The 22,420-nt window shown below is 46.4% G+C and overlaps 1 protein-coding gene and 1 long non-coding RNA gene across 3 annotated transcripts in view; both read left to right on the forward strand.

The window, feature by feature from the left end:
- Positions 1-18,557, forward strand: part of LOC145529299 (uncharacterized) — a 32,679-nt gene extending 14,122 nt beyond the window's left edge. Inside the window, exons 4-6 of the long non-coding RNA XR_014071101.1 lie at positions 12,241-12,424; positions 16,155-16,249; positions 18,342-18,557. This is a non-coding gene — a long non-coding RNA (uncharacterized LOC145529299). The remainder of the gene's footprint in view (positions 1-12,240; positions 12,425-16,154; positions 16,250-18,341) is intronic.
- Positions 18,558-21,810: 3,253 nt separating this feature from the next.
- The window catches only part of USP12 (ubiquitin specific peptidase 12), a 56,568-nt gene continuing 55,958 nt past the window's right edge, over positions 21,811-22,420 (forward strand). For both annotated transcript variants that reach the window (XR_014071102.1, XM_081549415.1), the window contains exon 1: positions 21,811-22,073. Coding sequence is in view for 1 of the 2 variants with exons in the window: in XM_081549415.1 (XP_081405541.1) it covers positions 22,026-22,073 (48 nt within the window). In the remaining variant the exon portion in view is untranslated. The remainder of the gene's footprint in view (positions 22,074-22,420) is intronic.

Raw genomic sequence — 22,420 nt, forward strand, 5'->3', positions numbered from 1 at the left:
GGAAAGCCAAGCATTATTATTATAATTTGTATCTTAAATCATGGAAAATTCATTCCTTTCTCCTTGGAGGGTCTGTTCTGCAATGCACTGATACTGTGTTGTTCTTACTTTTCATGCACAGGCAAAACCAGAACTTAGCTTTCAGATCATCACAGTATCCCTTTTCTGAACTCCGAAACATAGTTATTCCACGAGGGAAACTGAGGCATGGGAGAGAGGACCTTTGATGTTCAGGGGGTTCACCTGCTGTCTCTACCTGCCCCCAGCCCTGCCTGGGGGGAGGAGCACATGCCAAGGTTGTGTATAATCTCCACTTGCAGTATTTAATGCCGCCTTGTCAGCACGTTTCTCCTTACGGGTCACCCTAAGTCACTTTTGCTTCTCCTTTGCTTCTCTCCAGCCTCAATGGAAACGAACAGCTGGCCGGCCATCCTTGCTCCCCTCTTCCCCTCTCCTCTCCTCGGGAGCAGAGTCCTTTTGTAGCAAGAGATCATTCTTTAGTCACCCTCGAGCCATTTCTCTCCCTCGATGACTCACACCCCTTTCTTAAAGGTCTGACCTCGGTTTTATCATTCTGAGCGGTTAGTCATCTTAGTCATCAGATGGCTTTTCTTTGAAATCCTCCCTAAGCGCTTTTCCTCTCTAAGCTCTGAGGTCCCAATGAATTGGATACTCTTCTGCAGAGCATTTCCAGGAGGGCTGAGACCATAATCCTTTTCATAATTCTTAGGATTAAAACATAAAACACAATGAAGTAAACCATTGACAACTGTGTCCTGACAAATAAGGAAGCAAATAGACGGAATTGGGGGATTACCCTCATTTCTCTTAAATATTCCCATTGTTTCTTGCTCTGAACCAGGTCCTTACCTGCTAGGCTGCTGTCCTCCCTGATGTCCATTTTCTCCTTTGTAATCAAACCCCCAGTTATTGGCTGGACAAGTGACCCCTCAGAGTAGGGACTCTTTCTTAGGCTACCTCCTAGCTCAATGGGGCTCTGATCAGCGGAATGTTATTGGAAGTGTTGCATGTGACTACTGACAAATAATTTTAAAGGGTAAGCGCAGGCCCTGTGACCCTTTCTCCCTTCTCCTTGCCTGGAAAAGGAGATGAGATGGTAGGGACCAAGCACCTTCAGGGGCCATGAGGATGCTGTCTGCGGAGGGAGAGTTGTACAACTATCGGCCTGGACCCAGATGATCACGTGTCCATTAGAGCAGCCTGGGCTGCCTACCTTCTGGCTTGTTTTATGTGTGAGAGATATTCATTTCTATTTTTATAAGCCTCTGGTGTGTGTGTGTGTGTGTGTATCTGTGTGTGTGTACGTAGGGGCAAGAGTATGTATTTATTTCACTCAGCTAAACTTGATTCAATGGCCCTTAGGAGGTGTTTGTATATGTTTTGTTTTGTTTCACTTGCAGAGAATGATACTATCCAGCTGGTTATGTTTTCCTGTCCTCTGTGTAAGAATAGCTCAAGCATACCAAATGCTTCCTGGGCTTCTCAGGTGGCTGAGTGGTAAAGAATCTGCCTGCCAATGTAGGAGACGCAAGAGATGAGGGTTCGATCCCTGGATTGGGAAGATCCCCTGGAGGAGGAAATGGCAACCCTCTCCAGCATCCTTGCCTGGAGAATCCCGTGGGCAGAGGAACCTTGTAGGTTACAGTCCATGGGGTCACAAAGAGTCGGACATGACTGAGCATGCACGCACCACTAAATGCTTACTCTCTAGCAGGTATTTGGTATGCCTTGATATTAACCCTGACGTACATGTTTCTACGATACTGCTTTTATTTTCATTTTCAATGCAAGTACACTGACACCCGGAGGTTAAATAACATGCTCAAGGTCACGCAGTTGGTTAAGAGCAGATAGGGGATTGGAATCTGACAGCCTGGCCCCAGAGCCCACCGTCTTGGTAGTTCATATGAATGTGGATTCTGTTCCCCAAGGACCTATCAAAAAGGTGTTCTTAAGAGCTACCATTCACTGAGTCCCTGCTCCATGCAGATGTGGTGCTGGGACAGAAAGCAAATTCTAGAAAGGCTGGACTGAACTGGGCAGAGGGGAAGCAGAGCGAGCAAGGCAGCCAGCAGCCCAAATGGCACATGTTTCCAACATCAGAGCACCTTTCAACAGTGCTGGGTAGCACAATTTTCCTCTCTTTCCACTGATGTATTTTGAAATTGTGATTGATAGATGCGTTCTTTTTGAAGCTCAGTAATCCACTATTCTTTCTTGTACTTCTGTCTAAATTATTCTCTAAAATTGCTTCATCTGGACTCTCCCTTTGTTTTATGTTGAGAATACTGATATCATACATATCTTATTCATCAAATGCTTAGATTAATTCTGGAAAGTACTTACTCTGAGGTACATCTTGTCTTACTGACTCATATCCAAACTCATCATGAGACAAAAGAACATGAAGTATAATAAAAATACAGTAATTTCTCAGCTATTAACCTGCAGATATTATACACGACTTAAGCTACAAATAAAGTCAAATAAAAGATTCTTCGGTGTTACTTAATGAACTAACATTTAAAAATCATCCCCTTTTAGACTAACAACCTTGGGAAAATTCAATACTCAATATACTCAATAAACTATTGATTGATGGCATGTGAAAATAACCATGCTTTAAAGAAAAAAAAATAATAACCATGCTTTTTAAATTCTCCTTTAGCTGTTCTTTAACAGGAGAAAACTCTTCTCCATTTGCATTTTGAACAATTAGTAAGGTGAACTCCCAGTCCAAATTAAGCTATCTTTCCCCATGAAATTCTGTCAGACATTTTTCTGCTCCTCTGCTTCTTGAATAATCGATCTCACCATCTTTTTAATTGAGAGCTACACATGAAAGTGTGACTCATGAGTATAAATCCTACACATTGTAACTTTGAACCAATATTGCAAATTAGATTCTCTGAGCCATTTTTTTTTCATGCTGATGCACTGTAATGATACAAATAATATCAGCTGCAAGATATAAAAGCTACATTTCATAGCAAAATTGGTTATAGGGCTTTGAACTACCCAACTGGTACTTGAATATGGAAGCAGTGTAGTTTCTCTAGTATCATGCAGTACTGTAAGAACAAATGGTGAAGCATAAAAACCAGTCGTTGTTCAGTCACTCAGTTGTGTCCGACTCTTTGTGACCCCATGGACTGCAGCACTCCAGGCTTCCCTGTCCTTCACTATCTCCTGGCGTTTGCTCAAACTTATGTCCATTGAGTCAATGATGCCATCCAACCAACTTAACCTCTGTTGCCCTCTTCTCCTGCTCTCAATCTTTTCCAGCATGGGGGTCTTTTCCAAATCACTTAAAAAGAGACAAACTCCATAGTTTTGATCACTATTAAAAAATAAAATTCTGTATTGCAAAAATGTGGCATTGAAAACAGCAAACTACAGATTTGTAAAGCTAAATATACAAGACAAAAATATAGAGCTCTCACAAAAATAACTTAAAAAACCATAGGACCCCAAGAAAAGCATAGGGAAAGACTACAGATACAAAATTCATGAAAGGAGGTACAAACAGCTAATAAACATAACAAAAGTTATGCTCAAAAACAAAGAGATGCAAATTAAAATGCACAGTGATTTAAAATATCTCACCTTAGCAAACATTTTAAAGTAATGCTTTGTTAAATAGGAGTGGTTGGAGTGCACATTCTTGCTTTGTTCTGATCTTAGGGAGAAATCCTTTGGTCTGAAGCCATTAACTATGATGCTAGTTGTACATTTTTCATAGATACTCTTGATCCCTTGAAAAGGCTCCTTTTTATTCCAAAATTCCCTTTTGTTCTCTAGTTTGCCAACAATGCTCAAGGTTGGCAACAATGTCACAAGACAGACACAGATTCTCTGCTGTGGGAGTGTATGTTTGCACACTCTCTCTAAAATCAAGTTAGCACTATGTATCAAATATGTGCCATATGTTTAATTTTTTTTTTTTTTTTGGCCATACCATGGGGCATGAGGGATCTTAGTTCCTGACCTGGGATCAAATTGCCTGCAGTGGAAGCTTGAATCCTAAACCCTGGACTGCCAGGGAAGTCCCTGTGCCATATTTTATGTCAGTACTTTTGCTTCCACAAACCAGACCTAAGACAGGCATCTGATATATGCCTAAAGATTTATTTACAAAAATACTCATTGAAATGTTATTCGTAATAGTGACAAACTGAAAACTAATGTAAGGTCAGTATTAGGAGAATGGTTAAGACAATTATGGCTGAACATAAAAGAATAATATGCAACCATTCCTTTTCAATTTGCAAAGGCTTTTAATGCTTGTAAGGGGGAGGGGGGAAGTATGATCAAGATCAGTTCTGGTCCAGGAGTCTGGCTTCAGGGTCAAAGAGGTGAGATGAATGATTTGAAGTGACAGGGCTCTGAGATCCTGACCAGGGACATGATTTGGGGACCAGAGACTGAGGGAAGACTTAAATTAGGGTCACAAGCCCACAAATCTGCGTTCAGTGGGGGAAGAAGTAGAACACAGTGTAGGAAAGAAGAGACAGAGCGAGGGTCGTCAGTGAGGAACAGAACAGAGGGGACAGAGACCATGCTGCCAATGCAGGAGATGCAAGAGATGCGGGTTGGATCCCTGGGTCGGGAAAATCCCCTGGAGGAGGAAGTGTCAACTCACTGGAGTATTCTTGCCTGGGAGATTCCATGGACAGAGAAGCCTGGTGGGCTCCAGTCTATGCAGTCCTGAAGAGTCAGACACTACTGAGCAATGAACACTGAAAGTAACTAAGGTTCCAACAGGGAGAGAGAGGAGGAAGCTATGATTTCCCAGGAGGCAGGAATCATGTTTATCTTGTTCCCTACTGATTCCCTAGCTATTAGCTCATTCCTGGTGCTTAGTAGGTGTCCAGAAAACATTTATTTAACAAACGTTTGTGGGCAGGGTAAAGGGAAGAGACACATAATCAAATTCCCAGCCATGAGGAAACAGGTTTATTCATATAAAACCTAGTTTTCTTTGGTAGGAGGATAAGCTGCATGAAGAGGAGCATTGGAACTTAAATGGGAAAATTATCTGTCAAGTCCAAGTATGCTAGACTAAGGAGCATACAGTAATCACGATGGTGGACTGGAAATGTTCACCTGCAGTGGTTTTCAAAATCAATGAAATAGACCAAAGATGAAGAACTAAGTGTGAATCTATTAAAAGAGAATTGGGGAAATGTAGATGCAGACTGATAGGGTGTGGCAGTCAAACAAGTATATGCGTGCATGCTGAGTTGTGTTCAACTCTATGCAACCCCATGGACTGTAGCTCACCAGACTCCTCTGTCCTTGGAATTTTCCAGGCAAGAATACTGGAAGGGGTTGCCATTTCCTACTCCAGAGGATCTTCACGACCCAGGGATTGAATCCAAATATCCTGCATCTCCTGCATTGGCAGGCAGATTCTTTACCACTGTGCCACAAGGAAGCCTCAAACAAGTATATGATTTATCAAAGCATATTGTACACTTAAAATCCATGCATTTTACTACATGCAAATTTTCTGTAGAAAAATTGGATGATGAGTAAATTGGGTTCTGTTTATTCAATGGCTAAGTTGGGTTGTGTTTACCCAGTGGGTAAATTGGGCTCTAAATTGGGTTACTATTCCCTCTACTTTTTTAATATGTTTGAAAATTTTCATAACAAAAAAGGAAAGAAGAAGAAAGAATCTACTGCAGTCTTGGCAGCAGGGAAATTATTTGGAGTAGTGGCACAGAAAGAAGGCAGAAAGATAAAGAGTGAGATCTTTTAGGTTCAAACAGGTGATGGATTACTGGATGGAGCAGGATTTGGCCTCCCTGGAACACTCACCTGGTGTTGCAGAACTGCTGTTGGTTTGGGTCGCTTTGACCCAGGCGTTAGAACAGGAGCGCACAAAAGAATTCATTTGGTATTTTCCAATGCAGTTCCCATTTTCTCCAACCAGCTTCATTACTGGCACCATCAAAATGCCTGCTTGATATTCTCATCCACAGAACTGCTACTCCACCATCTCTCAAGGGAAGAAAAAAAGAAAACAGTGAGAAGAAATTTTCTTTGATGTGCTTTGGTTTTAGGGTTGAGACTTTCCCAGACCATTTCATAGTAGAACCAGGAGGAAAGATATTTAGGGCTTTCCAGGGTATGCTTAATCCTACAGAGATCTGGTACCTTGATTCTTTCCCTGGATGGCTTCTTCTGTTGGAACTATGTCAACAGGATAGACCATATTGCCATTTTCATGTCTGTTGAGTTGTTTTAATTTTTATATTTGAATCGGAGCAATCTCTCTGGGGATATTTTCCTACAGATCTGATATTCTAATTACTAAAAATGACTATGACTGGTGCTTGATGTAAGAGTTAGGGAGCAGGGATGGTCGGGGAAAGTTTTCAGGACAAGGTTGGCAGGTCCTGAGCATGTAACTAGTGTGAACAGGTTCTAATATGGCATGTGCCTGGGTGGGAAGGCAGGGTATTCACCCAGAGCTTTATGATAACACTCTGAGTAATATTCAAACATACCGTTAAATGCACTGTCCCAGAAGAATGCTGACAGGTTGGAAAGAAGACACTACCAGAGGCAGCTCTGGCCTGGAAGTGGATCATTCCCTGAGTCTTACTCCCAGTGGACGCGTTTACCTAGCCTCTGTTCCTTGCTTCTTCTCTTCTCCCTTTGTTTTAGAGCTTAAATGTTTTGTCTTCTGGTTCTGAAGATCAGAAGTTTGACACATGCCTCACTGGGCTAAACTCAAGGTCTGGGCCAGGCTGCCTTCCTTTCTAGGGAGGGATCATTTCCTTGCCTTTCCCAGCTTCAAGGGACCACCCACATTCCTTGGCTTGTCCCCTTCTGCCATCTTCAAAGCCAGCATCCTAGCATCTCCATGAACCCCCTCTCATCATCACGTTTTGCTTCTTCCCTTCTGACTGAATGCCTGCTTTGGCTAGGGTGGCCCTCATCTCCCAGACAGTCTCATGCCTCAGGGAGAGCTAACCTATAACCCAGGTCTGGGGGCGAGCCTGCTTGGTCACCCAGCAAATCCCACACCTGTACCCTGCCAGTGATCTGTTCAGAAACTAACTTGTGTCCGTTTCCTCCACTTAAATGTGAACTCCACGAGAATGTGGATGGTCATCTGCTTTGCCAAGAACCTGGAACAGTGTTGGGCACAGAGTTCTCACTTAATGAATGAATTCATCTTTCCCATTCCTCTTCGGCAAACTTTAGTTGACTGTTGACTTTAGTTGACTTATTTGACCCTACTTTATATCAGGGATTCTTCTGAGTGCTGGGGATGAGAAGATATATAAGACTTAAGGATGGGCTTCCTAGGTAGCTTGGTGGTAAAGAATCCACCTGCCAATGCAGGAGACACCAGAGACACAGGTTTGATCCCTGCGTCGGGAAGATCCCCTGGAGGAGGAAATGGCAACTCACTCCAGTATTCTTGTCTGGGAAATCCCATGGACAGAGGATCCTCGTGGGCTACAGTCCATGGGGTCATGAAGAGTCGGACACGACTGAGTGACTGAGCACCCCTGAGCTCAAGGAGTCTAGCAGGGAAGATGGACAATTCCCTAACAACGTCCCATGGTAAACATTGTCATGAAGTCACACAGAGAAGGCCGAGTGGGCAAGGCTTCCCAGCACCTCCAACATGGAGCAGATCATGGATGAAGAATTAGGGCAAATGCAGTGACCACACACCTTGTTGCCCAAACCAGGACACTGTGGAGAGTGAAAGGAAGGCTATTCATAATTACACCAAACAACAGGTGTAAGCAGAGACCGCTCTGGGCAAACCATGCCATGTGCGCCTTGGCAGAAGCCCGAGGGGATAGGGAGATGTCGGTGTGTTGTGGTAGGGGAGGGGCCGGGCTGTCATGGCAGGTGGGGGCCTGTGTGAAGGGTGTAATCTGGCGAGCAAGGAGCCTGGGCATGTCCTCCAGGGTTGGGGCCTGTGGGGCTTCTTGGCAGGAGAGCAGCAGGACCAGATCTACACTTGAGATAACAGCTCTGGCCATGATGGGGAGAAAGGTCTGGAGGGACACAGACCAGAGGAGGGACACAGACCACAGGAGAGAGACAAGACTGGAGGAGGGACACAGAATAGAGGGGGGACACCAGACTGGAGGAGGGAGACCAGACCAGAGGTGCATGCGGAGGCTTGTAGCAGGATGCAAGGGTGTGTTCCAAAGGAAACATATCAACTAGGTGCTCCTGAGGTGGCCCTGATGGAGGGGCAGAGAGGGGAAGGCAGAAATGAGTGATGCTCACGTTCCCAGCCTCAGAGACTAGTGGCTTCTGCTGGAGACAAGCAGAGAATGACCTCAGCTGCTTGGCAGACTCTGAGAGTCATCAGGGAGCAGACACAGGAAGCTGAACCTCGCAAGGTCAAGTGCCCAGCCAAGCAGGCAATCCAAGGGCTGAGTCACTCCATCCAAGGGGTCAGCACAGGTGGAAAAGAGGAGTCAAGGTGACTCATGGGGCCCAGGGAAGCCTGTGAAGGAGAAGCACTGAAGCAGATGGGCAGTGGGGCAGGAACTGAGGGAGGCCTGGTTTCACACTGAGCCACAGGCGTGCCTGGTATGTTTGTAGCCTCTGCATCCTAGTGGTGATTCAGAATGGAGCGGGGACCCCTGGGCAGACCCGTGGGGGCACTCGAAGGCAGGCCTTAGGGTGGGGAGGTACACTGGGTGGCAGAAGAGGAGAAGCTGTAGGCAGGTCAATGTGGGGCCCAGAGGGTGGACGAACTCAGTCTAAACGAACGCATTGACGTTGTCTGTGTATAAGTCCTTGGTGAGTATTTTTAATGATTATTTTTTATTGTGGTGAAATGTATAATTCATAGCATAAAATTTACCATATTAACCATTAATAAATATACAGTCCAATGGCATTAAATGTGTTCACATTGCTGTGAACCATCCCCACCATCCATACCCCAGACCTTTTCATCATCCTCGATAGAGACTCTGTACTCATTAAACACTAACTCTCCATTCCCCTCCTCCCAGTCCCCTGGCAGCCACCATTCTCCTTGTCTCTATGCATTCCACTATTTTATTATTTATTTATTGGCCACACTCCATGGCATGTGGGATCTTAATTCCTTGACCAGAGATTGAACCCATGCCTCTGCAGTGGAAGCATAGCGTCTTTTTAACCATTGGACTGCCAGGGAAGCCTCTGATCATTTTAGGTACTTCATGTGAGCAGAATTATACAGTATGGCCTTTTGCAACTGGCTTATTTCACTTAGCATCATGACCTCAAAGCATTTCCATGCTGTAGCATGAGACAGAATGTTGTTCCTTTTCCAGGCCGAATAATATTGCATTATATGTATTTGCCATAGTTTGTTTATCCATTCATCCATCAGTGGACACTGGGGTTGTTTCTACCTCTGGCTACTATGAATTCATTGCTCTTTGAATCAAGCAACCACACACTGTTCTGACTGAATCATCTTGTTGAAGAGAAAAGAGGAAAGAATTCTCGAGAACGGTCATACACTCTCTTATGTCACTCAGCCTGGGGGCCAGCAGAGGCCAGTCCTTACACGCAGTATCTCATTTAATCTCCCCAACAAGCTGATGCCGTCAGGGTCTTCCCCTTTGCAATAAAGAGGAAACTGGAGCTTAGAGGGTGAAGAGTTTGTTCAGGATCACAAACTGGACACCCTGTGGGGGCGAAGGGGAGGAATCCAACCAAGGTAACACCCTAATTCTTTTTTAAAAACAATTAATTATTTACTTACTATTGGCTACACTGGGTCTTCATTGCTGCTCGAAGGCTTTCTCTAGTTGTGGTGAGCGGGTTCTCCGCTGCACTGCGTGGGCTTCTCACTGCAGTGGCTTTTCTTGTTGCGGAGCACAGGCTTGGGGACGTGTGGGCTCTGTAGTTGTGGTACATGGGCTTCATTGCTCCGAGGCACGTGGGATCTTCCCAGACCAAGGATCGAGTCCATGTTCCCTGCATTGGCAGCCGGATTCCTATCCCCTGTACCACTAGGGAAGCCTGAGACTCCCTAATTCTTAAGTTGAAACCCTCTAGTATTTCAGAAGTCGACCACTGCTAACTACCAGAGAGTTTTATACAATTTTGTTTTTCCCTTATTTATTATTTTTGATGCCTGTTTCCTATTTCTTACCAATGATTGACTATTGAATCCTTAAAAATAAAAAGCTCCTTGCCGCTTGCAGGCAGCAAAGATGAGGGAGCAGTGGGGACCAGGTGTGGCCAGTTTGTCAGAAGCAGCAGCCCCTGGCTTGAGCCTTGAACAGATGGGCATGCGTTTCCCTGTTCCCCGGAAGACCTGTTGAAAGAAATTCTGATATCATCTGTCATTTTTGCTCAAGCTTTGTGCCAGTAAGCAGATATATCTGCTCCTGTGTGTAACTGTTGTTCAAAAGAGAAATTTTCTGCCATGCTTAGTGAGCTTCTCTGGTGGCTCAGACAGTAAAAGAATTGGCCTGCAATGCAGGAAACCTGGGTTTGACCTCTGGGTCAGGAAGATCCGCTGGACAAGGGAATGGCTACCCACTCCAGTATTCTGGCCCGGAGAATTCCATGGACAGAGGAGCCTGGCGGGCTACAGTCCATAGAGTCATAAAGAGTTGGGCACGACTGAGCAACTAACACAGACACACACACACACACATACTATGCTTAGTAGAATTGACCAGAGGGAATTGGGAAAGGCTAAAGCAAAAAAAAAAAAAAAAAGTCCTACAAAAACACCTAGAAAAGTTTAAGATGGAGAAGTGCCTGGGAGGATGAGCACTCTTCTGGAGAAAAGCACCGGACTGTCTCCTGGACAGGTGTCAGGCAGGAGGTCACGTGATGGTGGTTGTGGGTTCATTGGTTATATGATCACGTGAGGGTGAGCTCAAAACAGATGAAACGAAATATCATCTCTTTTCCATTTGGGCCTTGAGGATGGAGTACCAGGAATAGGAGAACAGACAGGGTTTTCTGGCTTCACCTCCTTTCTTCCCATCTCTCATTTCCTCCGTGACCTCTTCCTTTTGACAGAGCAGGAGAAATACCCTTGGCTAGCCCCCTTGAGGCAGGCAGACAAAAGCTTGCCCTTTTGTAAAGAGACTGCTGTCTTTCTTAACTCGCAGAGTCTGAGCCAATGCAGACAGAAGAGCCCAAACAGCGTCTTACAGGAGGTAGTGTCAGACGTCAAATGGGTGTTCTATTTAGGCAGAGATGGACCAGAACTGAACTAGGCTCCCATTGACAAGTTACTTAAAATTTAAAAAAAATTTAGATTGTGCCCAATAATTTTAAAATATTGTCACATAACTACATCTTTTGGTTTTAAAAAATTCAATTTACTCAACTTTTGAAATTGATATATTTTTGCATATTCCCAAACTCAAAAAGCATAAAAAGTATGCACCCATTCCCACTTCCTCAGTCCTAGGAAATTACCATGAACAGTTTCCTGTATGTTCGACAAGGGTTTCTGTATGCTAAATATAGTTTGGAATTTTTGCCTTTGTCTAACATCGTTAAGCTCGGCTGTTTTAATAGAGGATTCTTCTAAAAAGAAGAAGTGGGAGTCACGCCTGTCTGTCTCAAGTGATGACAAAGCTTGCGTGTCTCAGGAAACCCCCGGGGTCTGCACTGCCCCATACTAGGCGCCCTCAGGCAGGCTCCTCAAAGTCAAGTGCACAGGAGGCCAGGTGGGTGGTAAGATGCAAAAAACGGCAGTAAAATCACAGGTCAGAGGCAAACGTTTACAATACAAACTCCAAGTATATAGTTAAATTCTGGTGAATCATATAGAAAAACTGCCCTGACATTTTTGAGAAGTAAGTCATAAGGAGAGGGCAGGATGAGGTAAGATGCTGCCTCCACAGAAAAATCCTAAAGGCACAATCAAGAAAATCAGAGTCATGATTGGGAAAGTTAGATGTAGGTGCTTCAGACTTTCAGAGTCCACAAAGTGCATTTTCTCTTTTTTTTCCTGATGCACTTTCTTACAAGAGCTGAGCAAATGCTGAAATGAAAATGAGAAACTCCAGACCGAAGAGACTCAAAGAAGCATTGGAGTGTCTGTGAGTGCTTTCAGAGACTTCACATTCACTGCATGGATTATTCAGCATAAAACATTTCTACCCGCTCTGGAGGGGGCACACTTAAAGAGTAGGTGTTTATCAGTTTCTTTTCATTCACTGACGTTTATTCATTGAGCACTTAACTGTTCTTTCTCAGGCCTTGGGGATAGCTCTATAACAGACAGGGTTCCAGTTATCACAAGTTTACACATGGTGGCATCAGGGAAGGCCTCCTGGAGGAGGTGACCATGTAAAGGAGGAGAGTGTTCCTGGGAGAAGGAACGGCCAGTACAGAGGCTCAGAAATGGCTTGGAGCTTGTTCGTGTTTGAGGAAGATGGAGGTGAGTGTTACTTAAAAGATGTAATTATGTTACTCTGAGATTTTCCAATTTTTCCCTTTGGATCAGGTGACCCTACTCTCTAGTAAATGGAAGAATTCTGGATGACCTAAAGAAGAAACAAGCGCTTTCTCCTCTGCACAGTGATAATACTACAGATCATACAGTTGGTACTTAGCTGACTTAAAGTGGTTTGTGTACACGTCTTCTCTCTCAACTAGAGGGCAAGCTTCTCGAAGGAGCGAGCTTTTTGTTCCTGAAGTGTCGGAAGTATTCAACAGATACGTGTCACTAAAAAAATGCAATTCAGATGCACAAAGTTGAGTAATCACATGAGTGGGATGGCTCACGTTTGTATCCAAGTTTATCACTCTGTGGCTCTCTCTCTGTGTTCTCCCCTTTTCACAGGAGATAGAATGGCTGATTGAAACATTTGAAAACATATCCACTTCTCACGTCATACTCAGCAGCTTTCGCACTTTTTCTAATCAGCCGGGGTGCTCCCCAGTTTTCTCCCCAGTCTCCCACAGTCAGGCCCTGCTTAGTAAGGAGCCAAGTACTAAATAAACTGTCCGGGGTTACCGCTGTGCTCACCAGAAGTCAAGGTTTTTCTCTCCAGTTACAGACCGATTAGTTTGATGTCTCCTTGAGATTCTCTTTATTGAGCCCATCTTTGCATGAAATGTTCCCTTGGTATCTCTAATTTTCTTGAAGAGCTCTCTAGTCTTTCCCATTCTGTTCTTTTCTCCTATTTCTTTGCATTGATCACTGAGGAAGGCTTTCTTATCTCTCCTTGCTATTCTTTGGAACTCTGCATTCAAATCGGTATATCTTCCCTTTTCTCCTTTGCTTTTCGCTTCTCTTCTTCTCACAGCTATTTGTAAGGCCTCCTCAGATAGCCATTTTGCTTTTCTGCATTTCTTTTTCTTGGGGATGGTCTTGATTCCTGTCTCCTGTACAATGTCACGAACCTCCATCCATAGTTCATCAGGCACTCTATCAGATCTAGTCCCTTAAATCTATTTGTCACTTCCACTGTATAATCATAAGGTATTTGATTTAGGTCATACCTGAATGGTCTAGTCGTTTTCCCCACTTTCTTCGATTTAAGTCTGAATTTGTCAATAAGGAGTTCATGATCTGAGCCACAGTCAGCTCCCGGTCTTGTTTTTGCTGACTGTATAGAGCTTCTCCATCTTTGGCTGCAAAGAATATAATCAATCTGATTTCGGTGTTGACCATCTGGTGATGTCCACGTGTAGAGTCTTCTCTTGTGTTGTTGGAAGTGGGTGTTTTCTATGACCAGTGCGTTCTCTTGGCAAAACTCTATTAACCTTTGCCCCACTTCATTCTGTACTCCAAGGCCAAATTTGCCTGTTACTCCAGGTGTTTCTTGACTTCCTACTTTTGCATTCCAGTCCCCTATAATGAAAAGGACATCTTTTTTGGGTGTTAGTTCTAGCAGGTCTTGTAGGTCTTGATAGAGCCATTCAACTTGAGCTTCTTCAGCATTATTAGTCGGGGCATAGACTTGGATTACCATGGTATTGAATGGTTTGCCTTGGAAACGAACAGAGATCATTCTGTCATTTTTGAGACTGCATCCAAGTACTGCATTTCGGGCTCTTTTATTGACTATGATGGCTACTCCATTTCTTCTAAGGGATTCCTGCCCACAGTAGTAGATATAATGGTCATCTGAGTTAAATTCACCCATTCCAGTCCATCTTAGTTCGCTGATTCCTAGAATGTTGATGTTCACTCTTGCCATCTCCTGTTTGACCACTCCCAATTTGCCTTGATTCATTGACCTAACATTCCAGGTTCCTATGCAATATTGCTCTTTACAGCATCGGATCTTGCTTCTATCACCAGTCCCATCCACAACTGGGTGTTGTTTTTGCTTTGGCTCCATCCCTTCATTCTTTCTGGAGTTATTTCTCCACTGATCTCCAGTAGCATGTTGGGCACCTACCGACCTGGGGAGTTCCTCTTTCAGTGTCCTATCTTTTTGCCTTTTCATACTGTTCATGGGGTTCTCAAGGCAAGAATACTGAAGTGGTTTGCCATTCCCTTCTCCAGTGGACCACATTCTGTCAGACCTCTCCACCATGACCCACACGGCATGGCTTAGTTTCATTGAGTTAGACAGGCTGTGGTCAGGAAGAAACAGTTAGAACTGGGCATGGAACAACACACTGGTTCCAAATAGGAAAAGGAGTCCATCAAGGCTGTATATTGTCACCCAGCTTATTTAACTTCTATGCAGAGTACATCATGAGAAACGCTGGGCTGGAGGAAGCACAAGCTGGAATCAAGATTGCCGGGAGAAATATCAATAACCTTAGATATGCAGATGACACCACCCTTATGGCAGAAAGTGAAGAAGAACTAAAGAGCCTCTGAATGAAAGTGAAAGAGGAGAGTGAAAAAGTTGGCTTAAAGCTCAATGTTCAGAAAACTAAGATCATGGCATCTGGTCCCATCACTTCATGGGAAATAGATGGGGAAACAGTGGAAACAGTGTCAGACTTTATTTTTTTGGGCTCCAAAATCACTGCTGATGGTGATTGCAGCCATGAAATTAAAAGACGCTTACTCCTTGGAAGGAAGGTTATGGCCAACCTAGATAGCATATTTAAAAGCAGAGACACTACTTTGCCAACAAAAGTCCATCTAGTCAAGGCTATGGTTTTTCCAGTGGTCATGTATGGATGTGAGAGTTGGACGGTGAAGAAAGCTGAGCACCGCAGAATTGATGCTTTTGAACTGTGGTGTTGGAGAAGACTCTTGAGAGTCCCTTGGACTGCAAGGAGATCCAACCAGTCCATCCTAAAGGAGATCAGTCTTGGGTGTTCATTGGAAGGATTGATGTTGAAGCTGAAACTCCAGTACTTTGGCCACCTGATGTGATGAGCTGACTCATTGGAAAAGACCCTGATGCTGGGAAAGATTGAGGGCAGGAGGAGGAGGGGACGACAGAGGATGAGATGGTTGGATGGCATCACCGACTCAATGGACATGGGTTTGGGTAGACTCTGGCAATTGGTGATGGACAGGGAGGCCTGGCGTGCTGCGGTTCATGGGGTCGCAAAGAGTCGGACACGACTGAGCGACTGAACTGAACTGAACTGAGATTCTCTACCATGTTTAGGCTCAAAAATGGCAGGATGAGGAATCCAACTGGAGAATACGAAGGACAAGAAACAGGGTTTTCTCTTTTTAAATATTTATTTATTTTAATTAAACGTTTCATTTTGTATTGGGGTACCACCATAGCCAGTTAACCATAGATTAACCATAGATGTTGTGATGGTTTCAGGTGAACAGCAAAGGGACTCAGCCATACATATACATGTGTCCATGTATCTATTTACTTGGCTGCTCCAGGTCTTAGTTGCAGCATGTGGGATCTAGTTCCCTGACCAGGGATTGAATCCAGGCCCCCTGCATCGGGAGCATTGAGTCTTAGCCACTGGACCACCAGGGAAGTCCCAGGAAACAGTGGAGTAGGCTGCTGCTACCACTTAGTATGGATGGAGATGGCCGTAGAGGTTCCAGAGACCATAGCCCTTGCTGTTCATTGTAGGTCGGATTGCATCCCCTTAACATTCCACCCCCATCTCCTCAGATACCACGGCCCACTCAGTGACCCAGCCTTAGACGAGCCTCAGAATCAGATGGGTGTCCTCTGTGGTCCCTTCCCTCACCACTGTTCATCCTGTTCTTCCAGGTTGTGAAGTTGGCCTCACATCGTCCCTCCTACAGGCAGACGTTCTTCATTCTCTCAGCTCGTTTTCCATAAAACTCACCTGTTCATCCCCAAAGGTCCGTGTACTTCCTGAGGGCACAGATTTCTCTTAAGCATCAGTAGATTACCAATTGATATTGGTTTTAAGGAATGAACTAATTTTTTTCAGTTTTAAATAGAAGTATAAAGGGGCTATGCCATTGGCCCTCTATTTGAAAACCTAGATTTAAACAATAACAAAGTTTTAGATATATTAGCTACAACACTATGCTGCCCAGCAAAGTGGAGTTGTATATCCATAGAGCATATGCTTCAACTTCATTCATCTGAATTAGAAATCAACCTTGAAAATACAGTCACAGATTTGCTGATTGAAACCAACAAAAGAACATCATTGTTTTGATTAACATCTGCTTGGGGGGGCTTCCCAGGTGGCACTAGTGGTAAACAACCTGCCTGCCAATGCAGCAGACATTAGGGACGTGGGTTTGATCCCTGGGTCAGGAAGATCCCCTGAAGGAGGGCATGGCAACCCACTCAAGTTTTCTTGCCTGGGAAATCCCATGGACAGAGGAGCTGGCAGGCTACAACCCATAGGGTTGTACAGAGTTGGACACGACTGAGGCAACTTGGCATGCTGGACAGTTTGTTGTTGTTCAGTCGCTCAGTCATGTCTGACTCTTTGCAACTCCATGGACTGCAGCACTCCAGGCTTCCCATCCTTCACTGTCTCCAGGAGCTTGCTCATACTCATGTCCATAGAGTTGGTGATGCCATCCAACATCTTATCCTCTGTCATCCTCTTCTCCTCCTACCTTCAATCTTTCCCAGCATCAGAGTCTTTTCCAATGAGTTGACTCTGCGTCAGATGGCCAAAGTATTGGAGTTTCAGCTTCAGCATCAGTCCTTCCAATGAATTTTGTTGTTCAGTCCCTCAGTCATGTCTGACTGCTTGTGACCCCATGGACTGCAGCACACCAGGCTGTCCTTTACCATCTTCTGCAGCTTGCTCAAACTCATGTCCATTGAGTTGGTGATGCCATCCAACCATCATTCATTCATTTCAATGAATATTCAGGGTTGATATCCTTTAGGATTGACTATTTTGATCTCCTGGCTGTCCAAGGGACTCTCAAATTCGAAAGCATCAGTTCCACAGTTCAAAAGCAGTTCGAAGTTTGGTGCTCAACCTTCTTTATGATCCAGCTCTCACATCCAATTGGACAGGTGGATGATGTTAATTAGTGCCACCAAGAAGGTTAATTCATTCAACTGTCAAGGATCGGGAGAGAGAAGGGGAGAGACCCTGGGTTTTCAGCGTCTGGGTCTCGCCCCTGGCCCTGCACTATGTGGGCAGCACTGAGATGAACATGGTAAAATGAGCACAGAATGATCCAGGTCCAAGGGCCTTGGGAGTTTACATTAGAAAATGCATCTAAAATACAGATCAGGTGACTGGCACACAGCAGAGCCTTGTCCCATCGGAGTGAGTGAGCTGGCAGCCTGCGGGCTGTACTCGCCCATCCTGACTGTTAAAACGTGGAAAAGCTTGCCAGTCTATGCTGAGTGCCAGACACTTTTATAACCATGTCTCCAGGTTTTATTCTCGTCACATTCCTCTTTTTTTTTTTTTTTAATATGTTGTTGAATCACTAAGTTGTGCTCCTCTGTCCTCCACTATCTCCTGGAGTTTGCTCCAATTCAAGTCCATTGAGTTGGTGATGCTATCTGAACATCACACCCGTCACTACCCTCTGGGGTAGGCATAAACATTACCCTTATCTTCCAACTGAGGAAAGTGAGGCAAAGCACTATCTCTCTGAGTGTATTTTGTAGCTTAAACCTGGATTTGAGTCCCAAAGGAGTGAGTACCTTTCAACCTCATTCTGTTAGAATCTAAATGAGGCACTTTGATGTTTGCTGTGTTAGCACAGTATATACAAGTGTGACCCCTGGAGCCGGGTTAAAATCCTGGTTCTATTGCTTACTAGTTGTGCAACCTTGGAAAGTTATTTCTGGGCCTCTATTTCGTCATCTGGCATGAGGTGATGGTGGCACTTACTCTATGCCTGGTGCACAGAGAAGCCCTTGATAAGCACATCCTGTCATTGTGGGTGTCTTCTGCACTTTTCCCCACCTCCTCACCATGTCCTTCCCTCCCCATCACAGGCAACATCTCACTCACTGATGTCAGCTGTTTACAAACCCTAATGCCTTCAGGGAAGAAGGAGGCAGCAGAAATATACAAAGTGACACATGGTGAACTGGAGGCAGGAAGAGAACTGGAGGCAGAAAATACAAAGTGGCTTACAAGGAACTGTACAGTAAAAGATTGTGCAAAATTATTCAGATGAAGCCATTTAAATAAATATCGTGCTGACCAAATGCAATCAGCTTGGCCCTAGTTTGTTTACTTGGTTGGTCCCTGAAGTTATCTGGGTGTAAACTGGAGCTGATATACTCAGGAAGGCCGGAAAGAAGTCAGTTGCACACAAACTCATCTTTTCCCTGCATACAATGGAGCTCTTTGTGAAGCTGATATGGCTGCAGGTGAAAATTGTGTTCTAAGCCCAGATAATCCCTTTCAAGCTCTGGGGGTGAAAGTGTGACATTTCAGCTTAATCTTATCTTCACCTGCATTACAGATGGTAGAAAACAAAAACAAGAAAACACCAGCGCAGCACCTACTGCATGAGAGACTCTCTCTTTACTTTTGTGCCTTTCTATTCAACCTTAGGCTGGAGACCAGAGGCATTGAGACATTTGCCTTTAGGATCTGTGATATCACCCAATTTATTTATTTTATTTATTTTAAGTTTTAGACTGCACTGCGAGGCATGAGAGATCTTAGGTCCCCGATCAGGGATCAAACCTGCATCCCCCACATTGGAAGCACAAGAGTCTTAACTGCCGGACCGCCAGGGAAATCCTTCACCAAAATTTTGATGACTCTAAATTACAAAGGTCTGTATAGTCAAAGCTCTGATTTTTCCAGTAGTCGTGTATGGATGTGAGAGTAGGACCATAAAGAAGACTGAGTGCTGAAGAATTGATGCTTTTGAATTGTGGTGTTGGAGAAGACTCTTGAGAGTCCCTTGGACAGCAAGGAGATCAAACCCATCAATCCTAAAGGAAATCAATCCTGAATATTGGAAGGGCTGATGCTGGAGTTGAAGCTCCAATACTTCGGCCACCTGATGCAAAGAGCCGACTCATTAGAGAATACCCTGATGCTGGGAAAGATTGAAGGCAGAAGGAGAAGGGGACGACAGAGGACGAGATGGTTGGATGGCATCACCGACTTAACAGACATGAGTTTGAACAAGCTCCGGGAGATGGTGAAGGACAAGGAAGCCTGATGTGCTACAGTCCATGGGGTCACAAAGAGTCGGACATGACTGAGCAAACTGAATATCAACCAACACAACTCCAGGTAATTCTACCAGAAATCCATGTAGAAAAGTCCTTGTTTTTATGTGCGTAATTGCAAGCTCACTCAGTTGTGTCTGACTCTTTATGACCCTATGGACTGTAGCCTGCCAGGCTCCTCTGTCCTTGGGTTACACTTACATGTAAATCTGGTGGCCTCTGTTCCATGGACAAGGAAAGATCTCGGTGGGCAGCATAGATAGAGGTGGGGCTCAAGTTCTGGTGCAGACCTGCTTGATGGGACAAGATGAAGATAGATTTCAATCTAAATAGGGGAGACAGACAGCATCGAGGGGCATGGTGACACTGGTAGGAGGCCCAGGCACACACTGAAGGCCTAAGCAAGATGGAACATAGCAAGAACGAATTCAGGTGGGTGATACTTCCTGGTCTGGGCAGAGAAACAGGGAGATGAGCACCCAGCACCCTGAATGTGTGTTTTGGAGCTTTTCTAGTAGTGGCTCGGTTATCAGGGCAAAGAGGGTGGGCCTGGCTTCCCAGGAGGCAGGTGCCTGGAGCATCAGGCCAGCTACTATGGGACTTGGTTACATTCTGTTTGCAATTTATTTTCCCCCAAGCAAGCTTATAATGGAAATCACTATGGAAACAGCATGCATGTACCAGAAATCTATTTTTCACCTAAATTTTGTTTGAATCATTTGTTTTTTTGAATGTTTTGAACTGAGGAGATAAAGAATATCTGATTTTAGAGATGTGTCTGAATTTCTGCCCCACTGAAATGGGGGAACCCAAAAAAGCATTTCATGACCACAGTTCTTTAATCGTGAAAAATCACAGCTTTCTAATACAATAAGGGCTTTCCAGGCGGCTCAGTGGTGGAGAATCCGCCTGCCAATGCAGGAGCCACAGGAGATGCGGGTTCGATCCCTGTGTGGGGGAGATTCCCCTGGAGAAGGGAATGGCAACCCACCCCAGTGTTCTTGTCTAGAGAATCCCATGGACAGAGGAGCCTGGCCAGCTACAGTCCTTGGGGTCGATAACAGTCAGACACGACTGAGTGACGGAGCACACATGCACGTTAATACAATTTATATTCTATTAACTTGAACTTCTTTCTCAAATAGGAAGAAGTGAAGCTGAGCTGCCTGACAGGAAGGACAGGGTGCGATGATGCATTTTACAAAAGTGGAAAATAGTAACTGTCCCGCTGGCTAACACCAGCTTCACCATTTCTCACAGGACCTTTTTCTCACTTGCGGTACTACTTGTCCCTGGGAACATCATCATCACTGCTGGGCTGAGATCTTTCCTATTTTGCAACTCGAATTTCAGAACAAATATATTTAGAAACTATATTTATAACCAAATTCTAAATTTATGGCCAACAAGAAGGCGGGAAAGCAACTTTGCCCTCTTCCTTGTAATTAACCTTTCTTGATTCAAAGAGCTAAATATAGATAGTTTCTTCTTTGCCCCTTTCACGTTTATTGAATTAATTTGTCTTTGGCTAAATCATGGTGTTTTGACCCAGGTTATTCACCCAAAGTGTGTAAAAAAAGACAAACCACCTTGCATTTTAGCTATTTGGGATGTTGGATGACCCGGGATATTTTAACCATCCAGGAGCAGGTTCCTCCCATCGCACCCAAAATTATCGAGACCGCCGCTCAGTTTCCTGGCTGAGCAGTGGGGGCTAGCTGTCCCCTCGGCCTTGGTAGAGGCTAGAGGTCAGCTCCTTTCAGGATGGACGCTGGTCGCCCCCGCGCCCCTTTTCGTCCCTCAGCCGAACCGCAGGCTCTAGGACCGCGAGGGCCACGGGCGGGAGGCGGTGCCGCTCGAGCCCCGCCCCGGCCGAGCGTGGGGTGGAGCCGGCGCGGGAGTTCCCAGAGGGGCGCGTTCAGGGAGGCGGAGGGAGGTGGAGGGAGGTGGAGGGAGGTGTCCGCGGGGAGAGGGCGGGCCCGGCGCGGGAGAGGGCGGGGCTCGCGGCGGCGGGCGGGGCCAGAACGGCGGTGGGCGGTGCGGCTGCGGCGGCAGGCGGGCTGGCGCGGGAGTGGGCAGGGCGCGCGGAGGTGGGCGGGGCGGAGCGGTGGCGGTGGCCGTGGGCGGGGCGGGCGCGCCGCCGGGCCGCGCAGCTGCCGGGCAGGCCGGGCATTAGGGCCTCGGCGGAGCCCGCTCCCCAGCGCGCTGGGCGGGGTGCGCGGCGGGCAGGCGCGGGCCCCGAGGCAGCGGCTGCGCCCTGCGCCGGGGAGGAGCCGGGGGCGGGCGGGCGGCCGGCAGGCGGGGGCTGGGGCCCGCGGCGGGGAGTGCCGGAGCGCCGGCGGCGAAAGCGGCAGCGGCGGCTGAGCAGGCTCGGTGCGTGGGTCCGCGGCGGCTCGGGGTCGGCCCGCGGTGTGAGCGGGCGGCCCGGCTGCCTCCCTCCCCGCCCGCCGCCGCCGCGATTGGGTGGAAGATGGCGCTGGGCGGATGGAAATCCTAATGACGGTCTCCAAACTCGCCTCCATCTGTACCATGGTAGGTGCGGCGGGAGGGCAGCCCGCGTCCCCGCCCTTGCCGTCCGCGGGGCCTAGCGCGGGGCCGACCGGGGGCGGTTGGACGGTGCGGCCCGAGCGCAGGCGGAGCGGCCCCAGGGCGCGCGGTGGCAGGGAGGGGCGCGGGCCGGCGGTGCCCCCGATCGCCGCGGCTCCGGGGGGCCGGAGGTGGGAGCACGCGCGCGGCGCCCCCGCCTTTGCGTCCGGAGCGCGCGGGGCCGCGGCGGGGTAGGCAAGTCCCCCTGCCGGCCCGCGCGCACGGAAGTCGGCGCAGGTCTCCTCCCAGCGCCCTGGCGAGGCCCGGTCCCCCCGCCGGGCCCGGGGGGCGGG

Source organism: Giraffa tippelskirchi, chromosome 12 (genome assembly GCF_054371585.1).
Source record: "Giraffa tippelskirchi isolate mGirTip1 chromosome 12, T2T-mGirTip1v1.2.pri, whole genome shotgun sequence".
In the NCBI taxonomy this organism is placed as follows: domain Eukaryota; kingdom Metazoa; phylum Chordata; class Mammalia; order Artiodactyla; family Giraffidae; genus Giraffa; species Giraffa tippelskirchi.